General features: G+C 42.1%; 1 protein-coding gene across 6 annotated transcripts in view; it reads right to left on the reverse strand.

Annotated features, from left to right (window-relative positions):
- Positions 1 to 21,481, reverse strand: part of atg14 (autophagy related 14) — a 66,168-nt gene that overhangs the window by 37,103 nt on the left and 7,584 nt on the right. For all 6 annotated transcript variants that reach the window (XR_010975697.1, XR_010975699.1, XR_010975698.1 and 3 more), the window contains exons 2-6: positions 20,678 to 20,740; positions 20,451 to 20,493; positions 15,173 to 15,254; positions 1,588 to 1,825; positions 395 to 624 (exon numbers count right to left, since the gene is read on the reverse strand). Coding sequence is in view for 3 of the 6 variants with exons in the window: in XM_068039190.1 (XP_067895291.1) it covers positions 395 to 624; positions 1,588 to 1,825; positions 15,173 to 15,254; positions 20,451 to 20,493; positions 20,678 to 20,740 (656 nt within the window). In the remaining 3 variants the exon portion in view is untranslated. The remainder of the gene's footprint in view (positions 1 to 394; positions 625 to 1,587; positions 1,826 to 15,172; positions 15,255 to 20,450; positions 20,494 to 20,677; positions 20,741 to 21,481) is intronic.

Consider the following 21,481-nt stretch of genomic DNA (forward strand, 5'->3'; position numbering starts at 1 on the left):
ACTTAGTGATATTTCGATTTTGCACACACTAGCCATGCCTATGGCCTCCAAATGAGACTGATGGATATAAGGACAAGACTACCCATGATTTATACCAATTGGTTTAAACTGGCCAAATGTACTTCTCTAATAGTTTTGCAGGAAGAGAAATTATTTATTATTACTGAATCAGTCTGGGCTGGGTGCTACACATATGCAGCCTTTTTACTGCACCTTTATCTGAATTCCGACTGCATTACATTGAACCTATGGAATGAACACAACAATTTGCTACCCTAAAGTTTATTGAGGTGGTGAAAATGCTACTGACCTAAGTTACTGAACAAGCTTGTAAATAACTATTTGAGTAGAATGTACAGCCTTAAATACACCAAGGAACACTTAAAAACCTCACCTGGCCCTTGTGCAGTTTTCTTCTCTTCCACCCAGTTATAATAAGCTGAATAATCCCCATTGCTAGGCAGATATATCCAGCGGCCTACAATCCCTATGTTTGTTTCTCCATTGTTGTCGTCACAGATCCATCGTCCAGAGAGATAAGTAGTTCTCCTTGCCTCTGCCAGTTCGCTCACGGTGCTGGAAGTCATGCCACTGTCAGATTCAAATGTAGTATCTGCTGGATCCCTAGCAGTACCAACAAAAAATTAAGTTTAATGATATTACACATTTTATAGTGAGTGGAACACTTTACAATCCCTATTTAATTAATATGGATTATTGTGCTGGCTCAGAAATGGTTAAATTTAAAACAAAATATCATAGTTAAGTAGGAAATATATGCATACAAAAGAGAAAATAATCTGTGATAACGGAAAGTAAGATTTTGTACTAATAATTGATATCATTTTTAGCCAATCTATTTAGATGCTAAAGATTCCTTTCAACTGTCAGGAAACTTGTTATTTAAATCAAATATTGAATTCTCATCACTAATGAGCTAGCTTTAACAACCCTATTTCCCAAACTTCATAAACAGTGTTTAATTGATCCAACATTTACAGTATAATTGGCCCTAGTGAGTTATCAATTGTAGCTGTGGAGTCTCGTGCGGAGGAAAAAGAATGGGGGCTCGCACTTCTCAACATGGAGGGATAAAAATTAGTGAGTTATCCGAAACCAGATTCATACACATCCTAGTGACCAATTAAAGAGTGCCAATTAACAAGGTATTAAGGAAAGTTAACCTGACCACTACTGATGTGCGGAGTCAAAACAAAAGAAAAATATTTTCTTTCTCCACTGTTCAGAAACTGCCATAATTTAGACCTGCAGCATTTACCATTTAAGAGTTTTTCAGTCACAAAAGAGCCCTGTATTCTCCTTCAGGATGCAAAATAGTCTGCACCCAGCCAAATAGTTTTATATCCTACTCCTTTAAAGCTGGAGAAGGCTGCTACAGCGTTTTTACCAAATACTTCAAAACACTATAATCTTATTCCTGCTGTGATTAAACTGTAGAAAACAATATATATGTAAGTATTAACTATCAGAAAGCATATATACCTTGAAAGTTACAAAGGTGTCCAGTACTCTTAAAAGGTAAAAAAAATTCTAAGTATATCCAATTTTTGTTTTAATCCTCCCTACCTCATTCCTATCTTCACCTCTTGTAGAGGGAAAATCACACAAGTTAGTTCCAGGATGTGTGTCCAACGGTTGCAGGCTAGGTGTTCCTGTCGATTCCAAAACTCAATATTTTTCTTCTCGACCAAATCACCAAGTTTACGGATGTGTCGCTGAATTTTGTCCTTTTTTTCTTGATGTCGTTGAGCCCGGCGCTGCAACTTGTGGTTGTCTTCCTGATTTTTAAATACTAATTCAGTATCTAAATTTATCAACAAAGTTAGAAGTTAGTAGCACTACTTTCTTCTTCACTTTCCATTTTTCTAAACTTTTATAAAATATATTTTGATGTTTTCCTTCTTCTCAATGTTCCAGACTCGTTTCCTGACCTTGGCCAATGTCGTTTTAAACCACGAGGTGTGCAACAGCAAACAATTTTCCCTTCCCTTTCCAGAGGGAAATTTTTGACCTCTGCTTGGAGCTCCTCTATGACATGTTGCTTTTTAAACTTGGGAAAAGAACAACGAAAGCTCTGCTAATGTATGCACAGCAAAAACATGTATGGATTTTTTGAGGAACTTTTTCAGAACTTAAAAGGGTACAGAACTGCTGCATTATCCTATGTGTAACAAAGGGAGACATCTACCATCAGTCTCCTGTCGCCGTTTTTCATTTTAAAGCCGATGCTAGATGCAGCCTGGCAGCAAGCATTTTGTTTACAATATTAACAATTAACAAATATCATGATATCCAGCTATAATACACAATTCCTATTTAGGATATCACAGGAGAAATGCCAAACAAAATGTCTGGCATCGAGCTGACTTTAGCCACCAGATATATCTGACAGCAAGTATGCAAATATCTTCCTTTAGAATGTCAAACATACTTTCCCTTTCAGTACAACAGAACAGCCAGTATAAATTTAAAATTGTTGAAAATTAAAGAGTTTTATTTTTAAGCTGAATCAGATAAAATTCTTACACTAAGGTATTGAAAAATTAGGGAACTCTTTTTAAAGTTTAGAAAATTCAAAACTACATTGCAGAAAAGTATTAGACACTCAGCATAAGCTACAATGGAAGGTTATTTAATCAAATGGTCTTCATGTTCAAGAGATAGCTTGGTAGGTTGTTGGAAAAAGGATAAGGACAGATGTCAAAAGATTAGGTAAAATTACCTTTTCCAGTTCCGTAGATGTCTTAGGATCTTATTTTTATCTTAAAGCTCCCTCTTTAATTTTGCTCACATGTTGATACCATCTGTTCATCTCATGACTATATCTATCTATAAGACTTGTGTATACCACACACTTCTTTGTACTATACTTTGAGTCCTCCCAGCTTCATTTCCCTAACAGCTGCCACTGTTTCCCGTAGCTCCCTCTCAACACTGCTATGAACGCTGAATCAACTTCTGACTTTGGCCACACTAGCGCTCTCTTTGATTTCTTCCACAATCCCAACACAGTACTCCCAAACCCCATATTGACCTTCTGATTATTCCAAGACCCAAAAGATTCTCTACATTCCCACCAGACGACATCCCACACCCAAGATTTCTACATGTCTCCTACCGACCTAAAACACCGTTCCTGCCATTTTCTTATGGATTACGGAATTAAGTGGTAAAATCCAGTACCTAAACAAGAGCTAGGAAATTGCAGAGCTAGGTATGGAACAGTACAACCAACCATGGAGACTAAGCATGCGGACTCAAAGGCAAGTAAAATTAACAGGTGCAATAGTGACAGATAACATGATGGAAAAAGGCAAGATTTATTATGGTAGAATAGCCCACTGGTTACATAACTGGACTAGTAACCTACAGATTTTGAGTTCATTGCACGTCGTGAAATTGAATTCAATAAATCTGTTCATTTGTAACTAGCACAGGAAAAAAATTGAAAGCTTTTCAATGGTCGTAAAAACTCTACGTTCACTAACTCCCTTTAAGGATGGGAGCCTACCTCATCATTTTTTTTATTGATTTGTGGGATATGGGAGTCACTGGCAAAGCCAACATTTATCGCCCATCTCGAGTTGCCCTTGAGAAGGTGGTGGTGAGCTTTCTTGATCTGCTGCAGTCCATGCAGTGAGGGTACACCCACAGTGCTGTTAGCTAGGAGTTCCAAGATTTTGACCCAGCGACGATGAGGAAACGACGATATATTTGCAGGTCAGGATGGCGTGCAACTTCAACAGGAGTTTGAAGGTGGTAGTGTTCTCATGCATTTTCTACCCTTGTTCTGCTAGGTGGTAGAGGTTGCAGGTTTGGGAGGTGCTGTCGAAGAAGCGGTGGAGACTTGCTGTTGTGCAGCTTGTGGATGGTACACACTGCAGACATGGTGCACAGGTGGTGTAGGGAGTGAATGTTTAAGGTGGTCGATGGTGTGCCAAGTGAGCTGTTTTATCCTGGATGGTGTTGAGCTTGAATGTTGTTGGAGCTGCATTCAGCAAGGCAAGTGGAGAGTATTCCACTCTTGACTTGAGCCTTATAGATAGTGGAAAGGCTTTAGGGAGTCAACAGGTGAGTCACTTGTCACAAAGTACCCAGCCTCTGATCTGCCCATGTAGCCACATCATTTATATGACTGGTCCAGTTATGTTTCTGGTCAATGGTGACCTCCCCTAGCATGTTGATGGTGGGGAATTCAGCAATGGTAATGCCAATGAATGTCAAAAGGGAGGTGGTTAGAATCTCTTTTTGGAGATAGTCACTGCCTGTTATTTGTGTGATGTGAATATCATTTGCCACTTATCAGCCCAAGCCTAAATATTATTCAGGTCTTGCTGCATGCAGGCAGGCATGGACTGTTTCATTATTTGAGGAATGGTGAATGGAACAGAACACGGCAATCATCAGGATCATTCCCACTTCCAACCTTATGGTGGAGGGAAGAGCACTGATGGAGCAGATGAAGATGGTTGGGCCTAGGACATTGCCCTGAGGAACTCCTCAAGCAATATCTTCGGGCTTAGATGATTGGCCTCCAACAAAAGAAAAATAATGATTTGCATTTATTTAGCACCTTTCACAACCTCAGAATGTCCCAAAGAGCTTTAGGGCCAATTAAGCACTTTTGAGGTTTACCCAACTGTTGTAATGTAGGAACCACAAGCATCTTCCTGCAAAGTGATTCCAGCCAGTGAAGAGTATTCACCCTGATTCCCACTGACTTCAATTCTAATAGGGCTCCTTGATGCCATATTCAGTCAAATGCTGCCTTGATGTCAAGGGTAGTGACTGTTATCTTAGCTCTGGAATTCAGCTCTTTTGTCCATGTTTGGACTTAGGCTGTCATGAGGTCTGAAGCTACGTGGCCCTGGCAGAACTCAAACGGAGTATTGGTGAGCAGGTTATTCATAAGCAGGTTATGGCTGAGTAGGTGCCACTTGGTAATGCTGTCGACGACACCTTCCATCACTTTGCTATGATTGAGAGTAGGCTGATGGGATTGGTTGGATTGGATTTGTCCTGCTTTGTGTGGACAGGACGTACCTGGTCAATTTTTCACTTTGTTTGATAGATGCTAGTGTTGTAGCTGTACTGGACAGCCTGGCTAGAAGTACGGCTAGTTGCGGAGCATAATTCTTCAGAACTATACCTGGTACATGGTTGGGGACTGTAGCCTTTGTTGTGTCCAGTGCAATCAGCTGTTTCTTGATAACACGTGTGGTGAATCAAATTGGCTGAAGATTGGCTTCTTTGATGGTGGGGACCTCAGGAAAAGGTCGAGATGGATCATCCACTCAGCAATTCTGGCTGAAGATGGTTGCAAACACTTAGCCTTGTCTTCTGTAATTGCATGCTGGGCTCAGCCATCACTGACGATGGGGATGTTCATGGAGCCGCCTCCAGTCATTAGTTGTTTAATTGCTCACTACCATTCCTGACTGACTGTGGCAGGACTGCATAGCTTTGATCTGATCCACTGGCTGTGGGACTGTTTAGTTCTGTCTATACCACACTGCTTCCACTGTTTAGCGTGCGTGTATTCTTGTGTTGTTACAACAGGTTGACTCCTCATTTTTAGGTACGCTTGTTGCTGTTCCTGGCATGCTCTTCTACAACCATTGAACCAGAGTTGGTCCCCTGGCTTGAGGGTAATGGTAGAGTGAGGGATGTGCTAGGACAGGAGGTTACAGGTTGTGGTGGAACACAATTCTGCTGCTGCTGATGGCCTACAGAACCTTCATGGATGCCCAGTTTTAAAGCTGCTATATCAGTTCTAAATCTATCCTATTTAGCACCGTAATAGTGTCATACAACACGATGGAGAGTGGCCTCAATGTGAAGACAGGATTTTATCTCCACAAGGACTGTGCAGTAGGCACTCCTATCAATACCGTCATGGACAGATGCATCTGCAACAGTCAGATTGGTGAAGCTGAGGTCAAATAGGTTTTTCCCTTGTGCTGGCTCTCTCACCACTTGCTGCAGGAACAGTCTGGCACATATGTCCTTCAGGTCTAGGCCAGCTTGTTACAATGGTGCTACTGAACCACTCTTGGTGATGGGCATTGAAGTTCCCTACTCAGAGTACATTTTCTGTGCAAAATCAAAATACTGCAGATTCTGGAGATCGGAAATAAAAACAGAAAATACTGGAAATACTCCACAGGTCTGGCAGCATCTGTGGAGAGAGAAACAGTGTTAATGTTCAAGTCAATAACCCTTCATCAGAACTCTGAAGGTATTTCCAGCATTTTTTGCTTTTATTTTATAATTTTCTGTGCCTTTGTTACCTTCAGTGCCTCTTCCAAGTGATGTTCAACATGAAGGAGTATTGATTCATCAGCTGAGGGAGGATGGTAGGTGTTAACCAGCAGGAGGTTTCTTTGTCCATATCTGGCCTGATGCAGAGTCAATGTTGAGGACGCCCGGGGCCACTCTCTCCTATTTGAATACCACTGTGCCAACACCTAGGGTGGGTCAGTCCTACCTATGGGACAGGACATACCCAGGGATAGTGATGGAGGAGTCTGGGACATTGACTGAAAGATATGGTTCTGAGAGTATGATTATGTAAGGCTGCTGCTTAACAAGTCTGTGGGTCAGCTCTCCCAATTTTGGCACGTCTCCAGATGTGAGTGAGAAGGACTTTGCAGGGTCGACTGGGCTGGGTGCGTCCTGGTCATATCTGATGACCAAGTTGATGACGGGTAGTCCAGCCAGTTTTATTCTTATTCTTTGTCAAAACAATTGGTTTGGTACAATTGGGTGACTTGCTCGGGCGTTTCAAATAACAGTTGAGTTAACCAGGCTGCTGTGGAGTCACATAAAGGCCAGAAAGTGTAATGATGGAAGGTTTCCTCGCCAAGGACACTAGTGAACCTGGTGGGGTTTTCTGAAAAACTAGTAGCTTCATGGTCACCATTACTGATGCTAGCTTTTTATTCTAGATTTACTTAATTAATTGCATTTAAATTCCCCAGCTGCCACGGTGGGATTTGAACTCATATTTCTAGATCATTAGTCCATGATTCTGGATTACTAGTTCAGTAACATAACCATTATACTATGATATCATGGTAAAACAGTCATCCGCCATATCTTTTCAAGTCTAGTCCTGTCGACATAAGGGAGCAGAGATGAGGGCCATACCAGGTGAATGGCCAAAGAGAGAGACAATGATGGTTTTAATGGGGACTAGGGCATCAAAGGTGGAGATGAGGATGTGGCTGAGCAGATCAGCAACTGTAGAAGTGTTGTGGTGAATGGAGGGCCAAAGGCTACACAGTTGGGAATTTGCAAGTGCAATGGTTAGTAAATAGAGATAGAGATTTTCCCTGGAGCGAACACCTAAAGATGTAGGGTTGGGAGTGGAAAGGGGATGTAGGTGGAGAGCGATACAAGGAAGCAAAGAGGGATGGTCTTACCTGTGATTGGCATGATGGCAGTAATAAGGCCATGTGATGGGAACAGGATTGGAGAGTTTATATTGGGTGAAAGATTAAGGGAGGATAGGAGGGAAATGAACATAGAGAGCATGACAAATTGAGATGGAGGTTGAAAGCCCTGAAGATATAGAGTCATAATGCCACATTAATGCCTATCCAGTCCACGCCGGCTCTCTATAGAGCAATCCAATCAGTCCCATTCCCCGGCTCTAAACCCATAGCCCTGCAAGTTTATCTCCCTCAAGTGCCCATCCAATTTCCTTTTGAAATCGTTCATCGTCTCCACTTCCACCACCCTTGTAGGCAGCGAGTTCCAGGTCATTACCACTTGCGATGTAAAAAACTCCCTCACATACCCCATTGCATCTCTTGCACAAAACCTTAAATCTGCGCCCCCAGTCCTTGTGCCATCAGCTAATGGGAACAGTTTTTCTTGGTCTACCTTATCCAAACCTGTCACAATCTTGTATACCTCGATCAAATCTCCTCTCAATCTCCTTTGCTCCAAGGAGAACAACCCTAGCTTCTCCAACCTAAACTTTGTAGCTAAAATCCCTCAATCCTGGAACCATTCTGGTAAATCATCTCTGCACCCCCTCAAGGACGCTCACATCCTTCCTAAAGTGTGCTGACTAGAACTGGACACAATACTCTAATTATGGCCTAACCTGAAATTTATAAAAGGTTCAGCATAACCTCCAAGCTTTTGTACTCAATACCTCTATTTATGAAGCCCAAGATCTCATGCTTTTCTAACTACTCTCAATATGTCCTGCCATTTTTAAACCTGTATGCTGTCACGGAAGTGTTTTTTTCCCTCTGTTTAAAAACTAAAGGGGGTCTGTGTGCCTTTAAGACTGGGAGCAGTTTTTATATTCCCAGGAAACAGTGTGTGAGCTGCAAACCTGTTTCCTAAGCAACAGCGAGAGAGAAAGGTCACATGCCATATTGCATCAGTTTGACTGTGTGTAAAGACTGGCTAGAACCAGTTTGAACTGGCAGACTGGCAAGCGTGCTCTTCTGAAGGAAGAATTTGTCTCTCTCAGCAGAAAATCTACATTGGCTTACAGGTTATGTTTCGCCTAAAGAGGAACCAACCCCTACAAAGGCAAATTTGCATTATAGGAGGTAGCAAATTCCTGTTATTCCCATCTCTAAGAAGTCTCTACCTCAGGGGTGACTTTCTGTTGCCTTTCGTGTTTCTGAGAGTTCTGGAAACTCAGTAAAGTTTCTGCTGATAATTCAAAAGTCTAAACAGAGCTGTTGTTATACTCTTTGTTGAAATACCTGAAAGACGCCTACTGCAACTGAAGTACCGTGAACGCCTATCCATTACAGACTGTTCATCAATCTTGCCTGGAGACTTCGAGTGGCATCTGACTATTCGACTCTGGGACACCTCACCGAACTGGGAGCGTAACCCGCCAAGACTTACAACCCAGTTGTTTTATTATTCCTTAGTAACAGCTCTAATTTAAAACATCATTTTAGAACCTGTTAACCGTTGTTTTTTGAATGCATGTATGTGTGCATGAGGGTTAGGAGGAATAAGAGTTATAAAATCTTTTCAGACATAGATTTATCTCAGTATTGTTTAAGATTTAGGTTATTAATAAATAGTTAATTTGTTGTTGTTTAAAGATACCCCTGGTTTGGTGTGTTTTATTCTGGGGGTTATTAAAGTGTTTAATTTGGCTAATTTCCAGTAGGTGGGAAACTTTAATAATATGCTATGACCTGTCGAGTAATGGGACTGAACTGACAGTGCATAACTCCACCACAGTCACAACAATGCACATTAGATTTAGATTAGATTAGAGATACAGCACTGAAACAGGCCCTTCGGCCCACCGAGTCTGTGCCGAACATCAACCACCCATTTATACTAATCCTACACTAATCCCATGTACCTACCAAACATCCCCACCTGTCCCTATATTTCCCTACCACCTACCTATACTAGTGACAATTTATAATGGCCAATTTACCCATCAACCTGCAAGTCTTTTGGCTTGTGGGAGGAAACCGGAGCACCCGGAGAAAACCCACGCAGACACAGGGAGAACTTGCAAACTCCACACAGGCAGTACCCGGAATCGAACCCGGGTCCCTGGAGCTGTGAGGCTGCGGTGCTAACCACTGCGCCACTGTGCCGCACATGAACCCTCTCTGCCCCTATACACACTTTAGAACTGCACCATTTAGTCTATAATGCCTCTCCCTATCCCTTTTACCAAAATGCATCACCTCATATTTCTCTGTATTAAATTCTATCTGCCACTTGTATGCACATTCTGCTCCCCTACCTATGTCTTGTGGCAGTTGACTGGTATCTGCCACATCTCCGAGTTTGGTATCATTGGCAAATTTTGAAATTTTACTCTGTATCCCAATATCCAAGACATTTATATATAGCAAAAAAGCAGTGGTCCTAGCACTGACCCTTGGGGAACACCACTGTCTGCATCCTCCAGTCTAGAAAAACAACCATTTACTATGACTTGCTGTTTTCTATCCTTAAGCCAATTGTTTAATCCAAGATGACACTGACCCTCTTATTCTATGAGCCTCAATTTTGTTAACCAGCCTTTTATGTGGTACTTGGGCAAACACTTTCTTCAAATCCATATAGACAACTTCCATTGCTTTCCCTTCATCAACCTTCTCTGTTACTTCATCAAAAAAAATCAATTAGATTAGTCAAGCACGATCTGTCTTTTACAAATCCATACTGGCTCTTCCTAATTAGTTCAAACCTCTCCATGTGCCTGATGATTTTTTCCCCTGATTATTGTTTCTAAAACCTTGCCCACCACTTATGTTAAACTGACTGGCCTGTAGTTACTAGGAATGTCCTTACACCCTTTCTTGACCTTCATTTGCCACTCTCCAATCCTCGCACCTCCCTGAATCTAAGGAAGATTGGAAGATTATGGCAAGCCTTCTGCTATCGCCACTCCCAATTCCTTTAGCAATCTGGGATGCAAGCCATCTGGATGAGGCAACTTGCCACTCGAAGCATAACCAGCCTTTCCAGTACATCCTATCAATTTTCACCTCATCCATTCCCTCTACCATCTCTGCTTCTACTGATATTTTGTCAGCATCCTCTTCCTTAGTAAACACCAATGCAAAGTACTCATTAAGCATTCTCGCCTTGCCCTGCACCTCTAACCATCTGTCACCCTCTTTGTCCCTAATAGCCCCCCCCACCCTACCTCTTATTACTCACTTACTATTTACATGCCTGTAGAAGATTTTTGGGTTCCCTGTTATGTTAACTGCCATTCTATTCACATATTCTCCCTTTGCTAGTTGTTTTTTCTCTTCACTTCCCCTCTCAACTTATTGAATTTGACCTGGCTCTTGCTTGAAGAATTCACTTGACATGCATCATACACCATAATTTTTTGTTTCATCACATTCTCTATCTCCATCATCCAGCTTTGTTTCCCTTACCTTTCGTCTTTGTTGGAATGTACTTAGCCTGCACCTGAAACATCTCCTTAAAGCTAACCCATTGCTCCGTTACAGTTTTTCCTGTCAATCTTTGGTTCCATTTTGCCCTGGTTAGATCCCCTCTCATCCCATTGAAATTAGCCCTCTTCCAATTGAGAAGCTCTGCCTTAGATTGTTCATTGCTAATCTAAAACTTATGATACAATGATCACTCTTACCCAGGTGTTCCCCCACAGACATTTGGTCCACTTGGCCCGCCTCATTCCCCAGCACCAGATCCAGCAATGCCTCCTTCCTAGTTGGACCAAGAACACACTGGTCAGAGAAGTTCCCCTGAACACATTCCAGAAATTCATCCCCCGCCTTTCCCTCGACTCTGACATTATCCCAAATCGATATTTGGGTTAACAAAGTCCCTCAATATCACCACTCTACAGTTCTTGCACACATCTGTGATTTCTCTGTAGATGTGCTCCTCTATCTCTCTCTCACTATTTGGAAGCCGATAGAATACTCCCAGTAGCATGATCATCCACCTTTTTGCTTCTCAAATATACCCAAATGGATTTTGTCTTTGCCCTCTTAAGGACATCCTCTCTTTCCAACACTACAATGTCTTCCCTTATCAATACTGCCACCCCACCTCCCTTTTTTCCTTCCCTATCTTTTCTGTATACTTTGCATCCTTGGATAAGCGCCAAGTCCTCACCATTTTTAAACCACATTTCCATTATTGCCACTACATCATATTCCCACACAGCTATTTGTGGTTGTAGCTCACCAATCGTATTCACTTTGTGCATTTACATACATGCATTGTAAACCTGTCTTTGTATTCCTCATAGTCCTTCTTAGTCGGTTCCTGTCGAATATGCTATTACTTCTTTCGCTAGTACCATCCACCACTCTCACTCCTTTATGCACCTTATTCCTCTTTTCTACTTCCATATGCTGGTGCCCACCCCCCTGCCAATTTAGTTTCAACCCTCCCGAACTACACTAGTGAAACTCCCCGTGAGGATATTGGTCTGTCCTGTTGAGGTGCAACCTGTCCCTTTTGAATAGGTGCCTCCTGTCCCAGAACTGGCCCCAATGACCTAAGAATCTGAAGCCCTCCTCAAGGACCTTGCCTCAAGCCATGTATTCATCCTCCCTATCTTCCTATTTCTACTCTCACTGGCGTATGGCACTGGGAATAATCCAGAGATTACAACCTCCGAGGTCCTACTTTTCAATTTCCTCCCTAGCTCCTGAAAATCTTTCCACTGGAGCTCAATAGCTGCACTCTCGATGTCGCCTGTACCGATGTGTTCAACAACTTCTGGCTCATTCCCTTCCCCCTGCAGAATATTCTGCACCCTCGCCATGAAGTCCTTTACCCTGGCACCACGCAGGCAACACACCATGCGGGACTCACAGTGACCGTTATAGAAATGCCTGTCTGTCCCTCTAACTATGGAATCTCCCATAACGACTGCATTGCTATTCCCTTCTATACAGTCAGTTGCTCTTTGGTGCCATGGTCTGGACTGCGCTCCTTCAAGGTGTTGTCGCTCCCAGCAGTCTCCGAAGCTGAGTGCCAGTTTGAGAGTGGCATACACCCCAAAGACTCCTTCGCTTCCTGCCTCTTCTTACTCTTCCAGATGGGCATGCATCTACTATCCTGAAGTCTTACTGCCTGTGGGGTGACCACCTCCTGGAACACATGATCCAGGAAACTCTCCTGCTCCCTGATGCTCCACAGTGACTGCAGCTGTCCCTCAAGCTCGTAAATTCGAGCTCAAGCTGGAGACACTTCCTATGCACGTGGTCCCCCAAGCCAAATGAAGTGTCCTGAAGTTCCCACACGGCACAGGATCTTGGAAAAAAAATTTTATTGTACTCGGGTGGGCAGTAGTACAAAAGCAAGGAAGTCATGCGAAACCTTTACAAATACCTCAGCTGGAGTACTGTTTTCAGTTCTTGGTACTACATTTTAGGAAGGATGCTAATGCCTTGGAGAGGGTGCAAAAGAACTTACTACAATGGTATCAGGGATGAGGAACTTGAGTCATGTTGGAGACACTGGAGAAGCTGGGGCTTCTCTCCATTGAGCACAGAAGGTTAACAGGAGATTTGATGGAGATGTTCAAAATCATGAATGGCTTTTACAGGGTAAATAAAGAGAAACTGTTTCCAGTGCCAGAAGGACTTGTAACCAAAGGACACAGATTTAAGTTGATTGGCAAAGAACCAGAGGCGACAGGAGAGAACTTTGCTTTTATAAACACACAGCAAGTTGCTGTGACCTGGAATCCACTGACAGAGGGTGGTGGAAACAGATTCAAAAAAACATTTAGAACAGTACTGGATAAATACCTGAAGGGAAAAAAATTACTGGGCTATGGGGAAAGAGCAGGGGATTGGGATTAATTGGATAGCTCTACCAAAGAGCCAGCACAGACATAATGGGCCAAATAGCCTCCTTCTGTGTTGTATCATTTTATGACTCTACAGAAGACTCCCATGGTGTTGCAGGATACTTGTTTATTTCATGTAGCATACATTATCTTATCAGAGCTAATATTTACTGTTGTAATTTACTGAATAGCACAATAATTTCAAGTGGAAACTTACTAAAACAACAATCTGAAAGTTTGCAATGGCACTCAAATTTCCTGATGCCCAAAATGGACAGAGACAATAGGGGAAATGTGTAAGAAGGAAGCAGGAGGGGGTAGAAGGTGGCAGTTTGGGGTTAAGGAACAGTGCGGAAGGAGGGAATATAGTGGCAAAAGTCAGCAGCAGAGGGTAAACAGGGACAGCGTCAGATGAAAGGCTTCATGCTAGCCTAGTGGAAGATTCTTCAGGCAGTGTAGCGCTTAAAAGAAGTATGCACTATACACAAAACTCTGATATATTAATGGCAAATTTTCTATGGCGTTGCTTTTAGTGAACTGGAGGACATGCTCTTTTAGAATAATGTGTTGTTATGCTAATGCAACACAAAATACATCATGACCATAACTTTATGGAGATGGTGCCACCTGAGCAGGTGCAAAATTTTTCTTCATGCAAATGCTGGATTCTGCTAAGGAAAATAACAGTGTGACTACCAACTGGAAGCAAACATTTTCGCAGTGGTAAATAATTTTCTACTTTATCAACTGTTATACTTCCTTCTCTCAGCTAAAAGATCAAGCCAAAACTAGAAAGAGATGGGGGCAAGAGGGGTAAAGTGCGCACGTGTGTGTGCGCGCACACGCATGTAAAAAAGATCGTTTTTAGCACGATTTGTACTTTAGTACTGTATTTCCCAACTCTACATGCACACACAATTTGCAAATTCAGGAAAAAAAAGGCTTCAAGACATGAACTGAACCATGACCCAGGCACGCAGCAGGATGCAGCATAGGATGAATAGCAGGCCTATTTTCAAGATTTCTAAGTGCTGGGCTGTGAATGATTCCTTCAAATTTGGTGATTCATAAAGCCGTTTCCGACTTAGTAAATAACGCTTAAGATTTATTTTAAATGATTTCATGTGTGGTTATTAAAAAGATAACTATACAAAATTTAACATCTATGCAACAAAAATTTGACAACAAAAAATTGTTGAGAATTCCACTGACCTTCCCAATGACATCAGTTTTATTTCTTAAGAATGATTCCATTGGGCTGGATCTTGTAAAAACCATGAATCAGTAAGTAAATAATTTATCCACAATTTCTCAAAGGCAAAATGCTGTTAGTCTAATTAAATGAACCTAAAAAAAAAACTAAGATAAGAAACATACACAGGAATTTAGTGCAATTTACATTACAATAAAAACTGTGATTTTAGCATTAAAAACATGAATGAATGATATTGGGTTGAGATTGCACATTGGCAGTAATGCACTGCAGAAAGACAGGATTTAAATTTCCATCCACAATTTCCGTCTTCAGTTTTCCAAGCTAAGGACCTGGTCACATTTTAATATAGGAGATACTGAGTAGCAGCAGGTAGGGTAAATTAAAGGGCAGGTTTCCCTGGCTGTTTTTATGCACCCACATGTGAGTGATTATGGTTATCATCGACAGAGGTCTATGAGCAGGTGAGGAGGCACTGCTTTAGTCAGAAAAGTACATAGCAAGGCAGAAAGTAGAAAGAAAGATCAGCACTAGATTCTAACTCAATATATCAATAAAGCATTAATTTATTCATCACAATTATTTTCATTAAATTCTTTGCGAATTTCTTTTTAAATTTCACAAAGCTTTCGTACCTCTTTGGACTTCCTCATTTCCACAACAAATTGCATCCTTCAGCTGTTCAATCCTTATTTGGCAAGACATAATCTTCCATTTCTGAAAATAAAGATGAAATTTATTAATCCACTGAAGGACAGTTGTGGATTTAAAAGGGACAGATCAAATTTAACACAAGATGTATCTGCTGTACTTTCCGGAGATCAATTGTTCTCATCAGTTCAAACTCTGACTGGTTTTCCGTTTTTCTCAAAAGTGAAGTCAATTAGAATGTATTTTCTGTTGTTGAGGAAATTTCTGTGTACATCAGAAATTACTACATTATTTTCCTTTTTTAAAAAACTGTAATGCAGAAATTTGCATGCGTTACATTCAGGAGTGTAAAGTACACACCCAATTTTTTTTTTTAAAAATACATTAACAAATATTTCATGGTGCAACTCAGGTAAAGTCAGAGATATACTGCTTACAAAGGTAGGCAGGTACGTTCTTTAAGACTGATACCATTAGAAGACATTGGAAATTTTAACAACTTTTGGTGGTGAATGCTGTGAGGATGTTCAAATCGGCAGGACAGCTTTTGGTTGCATCAATTTTTTTCTTAATAAAGCCAATGATTGCTAACATAAACTAATTTTTTTTTTAAGAGGCTAAAGTTATTCTAGGTCATTGACCAGAAACAATAATCTTACTTTCCTCCCTTCACAGATGCTATCTGACCTGAGTGTTTGCAGCATTTTCTGTTTTTATTGTAGGTTCAATATTGTGTGTTCCGGGAGAGTTTTGTTGTTCTCGTTAAGCTTTTTTTTTTGTTACACTTCAAAAGCAGTTTAAGTATGATAAGAAGTGTGTGCTATACATATTTCAGTGGCAAGTCAGAAGGTGTTGCTCTACAAGTACAGAAAAAGGTAGTTGCTTATTCCTTTAAGATAAATGGTGCAATTGCTCTACTTTCTTGAAATGAATGGCGGATTCACTTAGAATTCAAGTAGTGGGTGATGCGATTTCAAAGTACTGAGAGAATTATTCAAGAATCTGGAAGCTGGTTTGAATGTGGCAGTTCAGAGAGATGCTGGCTTGTGGAAGAATTTTGACAGTGAGTCCGTGGGCTTGAGAATAATGGGAGTGAGGTTTTGTAGTCTGGGAATGGTGTGTTGTGAGTTTAGAAGTAGTGAGAAAAGTATGTTGTATGCAATATTGGTGACAGGATGGTCTTGGGATATAGGGAGCACTAGTGGCAGTGGGTGTGACAGTATAGGGGAAGGTAGTTGCTGAGAGAGAGTATTCTGGAGGAGAATGCTGAGGAGTGGCAACAGCGAGAAAAGGCTTCAATGTCTTTTAGCTAAGGTAATGGTAACAGTGTATTGTGGATCTGGGAGTAAAAGATGAGGTGTTGAAATCTCAGAATTTTGCAACAGTTAAGGGTGCTACACAAACTACCAAAAAACTTTTTTTATTGGTTCATGGGATGTAGGCGTCAACGGCTAGGCCAGCATTTATTGCCCATCAGTAACGGCCCTTGAGGTGGTGGTGGTGAGCTACCTTCTTGAACCGCTGCAGTCCTTGGGGTTTAAGTACACCTACAGTGCTATTAAGAAGGGAGTTTCAAGAGTTTGACCCAGCAACAGTGAAGGAACAACAATATAGTTCCAAGTCAGGATGGTGTGTGACTTGGAGGGGAACTTGCAAGTGGTGATGTTCCCATGCATCTGCTGCCCTTGTCCTTCTAGGTGGTAGAGGTCGCGGATTTGGAAGGTGCTATCGAAAGAGCCTTGGTGAGTTGCTGCAGTGCACCTTGTAGATGGTACACCACTGCTGCCATTGTGCATCGGTGCTGAAGGGAGTGAATGTTGAAGGTGGTGGACTGCTTTGTCCTGGATGTTGTTGTGCTTCTGGAGTGTTGTTGGAGCTGTACCCATCCAGGAAAGTGAAGAGTATTTCATCACACTCTTGACTTGAGACTTGTAGATGGTGGATACGCACTGGGGAGTCAGGAGGTGAAATACCCAGCCTCTGAACTGTTCTTGTAGCCACAGTACTGATGTGGCTGGTCCAGTTCAGTTTCTGGTCAATGGTTAACCCCCACCACCCCCCCAGGATGTTGATAGTGGGGGATCTAGCGATCGTAATGCAATTAAACATCAAGGGGAGGTGATTAGATTCTCTCTTGTTTGAGATGGTCATTGCCTGGCACGTGTGGCACAAATGCTACTTGCCACTTATCAGGCCAAGCCTGGATGTTGTCCAGGTCTTGCTGCATCTGGAAACGGGCTGCTTCAGTGCCCGAGTCGTAACAAATGGTGCTGAACATTGTGCAATCAGTGGCGAACATCCTCGCTTCTCACCTTATGATGGAGGGAAGGTCATTCATGAAGCAGCTGAAAATGGTGGGACCTAGGACACTACCCTGAGGAATGCCTGGTCATGTCCTGGGGCTGAGATGATTGACCTCCAAAAATTACAACCATCTTCCTTTGTGTTATGTATGACTCCAACCAGCAGAACGTTTTCCCCCGATTCACGCTGACTCCAGTTTTGCTAGGCTCCTTGATGCCATACTCAGTTAAATGCTGCCATGGTGTCAAAGGCAGTCACTCTCACCTCTGGAGTTCAGCTCTTTTGTCCATGTTTGGACAAAGGCTGTAATGAGGTCAGGAGTGGAGTGGCCCTGGCGGAATCCAAACGGAGTGTCAGTGAGCAGGTTATTGCTGAGCATGTGCCGCTTGATAGGACTATCGACACCGATGATCAAGTGTAGACTGATAGGGTGTTAATTGGCCGAGTTGGATTTGACCTGCTTTTGGTGTACAGGAGATACCTGGGCAATTTTCCACATTGACGGGTAGATGCCAGTGTTGTAGCTGTACTGCAACAGCATGGCTAGAGACGCAACTAGTTCTGGAGCACAAGTCTTCAGTACTATTGCCGGAATGTTGTCAGGGCCCATAGCCTTTGCAGAATCCAGTGCCTTCAGCCGTTTCTTGATATCACGTAGACTGGATCAGATTGGCTGAAGACTGGCATCTGAGATGCTGGGGGACCTCAGAGGCAGAAATGGATCATCCATTTGGCACTTCTGGCTAAAGACAGATGCAAATGCTTCAGCCTTTTGCACCAATCTGCTGGTCTCCTGCATCATTGAGGATGGCGATATGTGTGGAGCAACCTCCTCCTGTTAGTTGTTTAATTGTCCACCATCATTCATGACTGGATGTGACAGGACTGCAGAGCTTAGATCTGATCTGTTGATTGTGGGATTGCTTAGCCCTATCTATTGTATGCTGCTTCTGCTGTTTGACATGCAAGCAGTCCTGTGTTGTAGCTTCACCAGGCTGACAACTCATTTTTAGGTATGCCTGGTGCTGTTCCTTACATGCCCTCCTGCTCTCTTCATTGAACCAGGTTTGGTCCCCCAGTTTGATGGTAATGGCAGAGTGGGGGATATGCCAGGCCATGAGGTTAGATTGTGGTTGAATACAATTCTGCTGCTGCTGATGCCCCACAGCACCTCATGAATGCCCGGTTTTGAGTTGCTAGATCTGTTCGAAACCTATCCCATTTAGCATAGTGGTAGTGCCACACAACACGATGGTGGGTATCCTCAACGTGAAGACTGGACTTTGTCTCCACAAGGACTGTGCAGTGATCAATCCAACCAATACTGTTACAAACAGAAGCATTTGCGACAAGTAGACTGGTGAGGACGAGGTCAAGTAGGTTTTTCCCTCTTGTTCGTTCCCAGTCAGTAGCGGTGCTACCAAGCCACTCTTGGTGATGGAAAATGAAATCCCCACCCAGAGTACATTCTGTGCCCTGGCTACCCTTTGTGCTTCTTCCAACTGGTGCTCAACGTAGAGAAGCACTGATACATCAGCAGAGGGTGGGGGGGCGGGCAGTAGGTGGTAATCAGCAGGAGGTTTCCTTGCCCATGTTTAACCTCATGGGGTCCGGAGTCAATGTTGAGGACTCCCAGGGCAACTCCCTCCAGACTATATACCACTGTGCCACCACTTCTGGTGGGTCTGTCCTGCCAGTGGGACAGGACATACAAGCTTTCTGCTCCAAGCTCCGTCACGGCAAGAGGCTACAAGGGGGGCAGAGAAAACACTACAAGTATGTCCTTAAAGCCTCCCTGAAAAAATGTGACATCTCCACTGATTCGTGGGAACCTCTTGCCCGAGACAGCCCAAAATGGAGAAGAAGCATCCGTGAAGGTGCCAGCCAGTTCAAACAATGTCGACATGCCCAGGCAGCGACCAAGTGCAAACAGTGGAAGGAGCGCTCAGAAATTCAAGCATCCCATTCACTCACCTCACCAAACAACAGCTGGCCCACTTGTGGCCAAGAGTGCGGATCCAGATTTGGACTATTCCTGGAGTGGAAGAAAGATATCCTCATTCCCGAGAGACTGCCCAAGAGAGAGACCCAGGGATGGTGATGTCAGGGACAATGTCTGCAGGTATGATTCCGTGATTATGACTATGTCAGGCTGTTGCTTGACTGGTCTGTGGAACAGCTCTCCCAATTTTGTCACCAGCCCCCAGATGTTAGCAAGGAGGACTTTGCAGGGTCAACAGGGCTGGGTTTCCAGTCGTTTCCAGTGCCTAGGTTGATGCTGGGTGGTCTATCCGGTTTCATTCCTTTTCTTACACTTTGTAGCAGTTTGATACAACTGAGTGGCTTGACAGGCCATTTCAACGAAAGGGGAACTACACAATCGGTAACTATTGTTCAGAGAGAGAGAGCTCTGAAGATGGTTGTGCTAAGGGGCTGCAAAGGTTTGGCATGATTGCAAATGTTGGCTGGCAGCCAATCATCATGGCTTCAGGACGTCACTCCTTTAGCATCCTCTGCTCAACCATGGCCTTCCCTCTATCATAAGGTCAGGAGTACTGTTGCTCAGTGATGATTCTACAGTATTCAGTTGCATTCTTTCTACCTTTACTAATGAAGTAGCCCATGCCAACCTACAGCAGGACATTAATAACATCCAGCATTCAACTGACACATGGTAAATAATATTCACACCATGAAAATGCCAGGTAATATCCACCTCCAACAAAAAAAAGACCCAACCACTTCCAGTGACCTTCAATAGCTGAAATTTCAACAAGTCATCGTTGAATATTCAAGTTATTATAACATGGAATAAAAAAGAATATAACATTTTATATCCAAATTCTTTTGATTAGAGGTGGAACTGAACTTCCATACAGCAACCTGAATAAACACACATATCAAGTTACACAGCTATTAAGTAGCAAATAACGGAATACACTGTGTAATAAAACTTACCAATTGGTCAGTTTTCCACTTGCCTTCAATAGCTTTTATAACTCTGCAAAATAAAATGAAAGGAACTGAAAGCCTGACTCATCATTCATATGTACACACAAAAAGCACCGTCACGCCAAATGTATTTCAATTGCTGTTGAAGATATCAAACTAAATGTTAATAGTAACATTTCAGCCACATACTGAAGCAAAATAAAGAGCGTTAGAACTGAAACATCAATTCTTACTGTTGCTGATACTTTTCCTTCTCTTTCCTCAAGTGTTTTAACCGTTCCATTTTGTCAGCATACCTGTAAGGAATCATAAACCTCAGTTTTTAATGATTATTGACTGCTCAGAAATGCACAATGAAATTACAGATTAAACATAAATAAATGTTTGTTTTTAAAGACGACAAACTGCAAATGGCGCAGAATTTTATAGCAACTCAGTAATGAAATCTGCTCTATGACAGTTTTCCACAGTAAATTTCTTGGATACTTGTATTTAACTTTTAAAAGATATTTTCAGACAATTTAACCATAAAGTCTACAAAGTTGTTAAACTTGAGATAGCCTAAACAGATTCTGTATTATACTTGTACTATATTCTGTAAAGCATTGATCTAAAAATATGTTAGCCTGTCATTTTACAGATAAGCTTTGAAATCTTGCACATCTGGTATGTAATATTGCATACAAAAGCTTTTACATTTTTAAATTAGACTTATAACCTTTGCCAAAATGTAATGAAAATAAATACTAAATGAACTAGAAACAAAAAAAAAAACACACATTTCACAACAACTATCATTGTACTTATTGCAAACCCAACTTCTCCTGCACATTTAGTCTTGCCAAATTCATCCTGGCTGTACATTTCAGCCTCCTATGAAAGTCAGGACACCATACTACTTGGAGATTTCTATGGTGTCTTGAACTGCAGATGTGAGTGAATGTTTCAATTTCAGGGCGAACTGGAGCACTCAGTGGACTACACAGATTGCACTGAATTGTCCCGTCTTAAATAGTCAGAATCACATTGACAAGTAA

The sequence above is a fragment of the Heterodontus francisci genome, chromosome 9 (assembly GCF_036365525.1).
Source record: "Heterodontus francisci isolate sHetFra1 chromosome 9, sHetFra1.hap1, whole genome shotgun sequence".
Taxonomy (NCBI): domain Eukaryota; kingdom Metazoa; phylum Chordata; class Chondrichthyes; order Heterodontiformes; family Heterodontidae; genus Heterodontus; species Heterodontus francisci.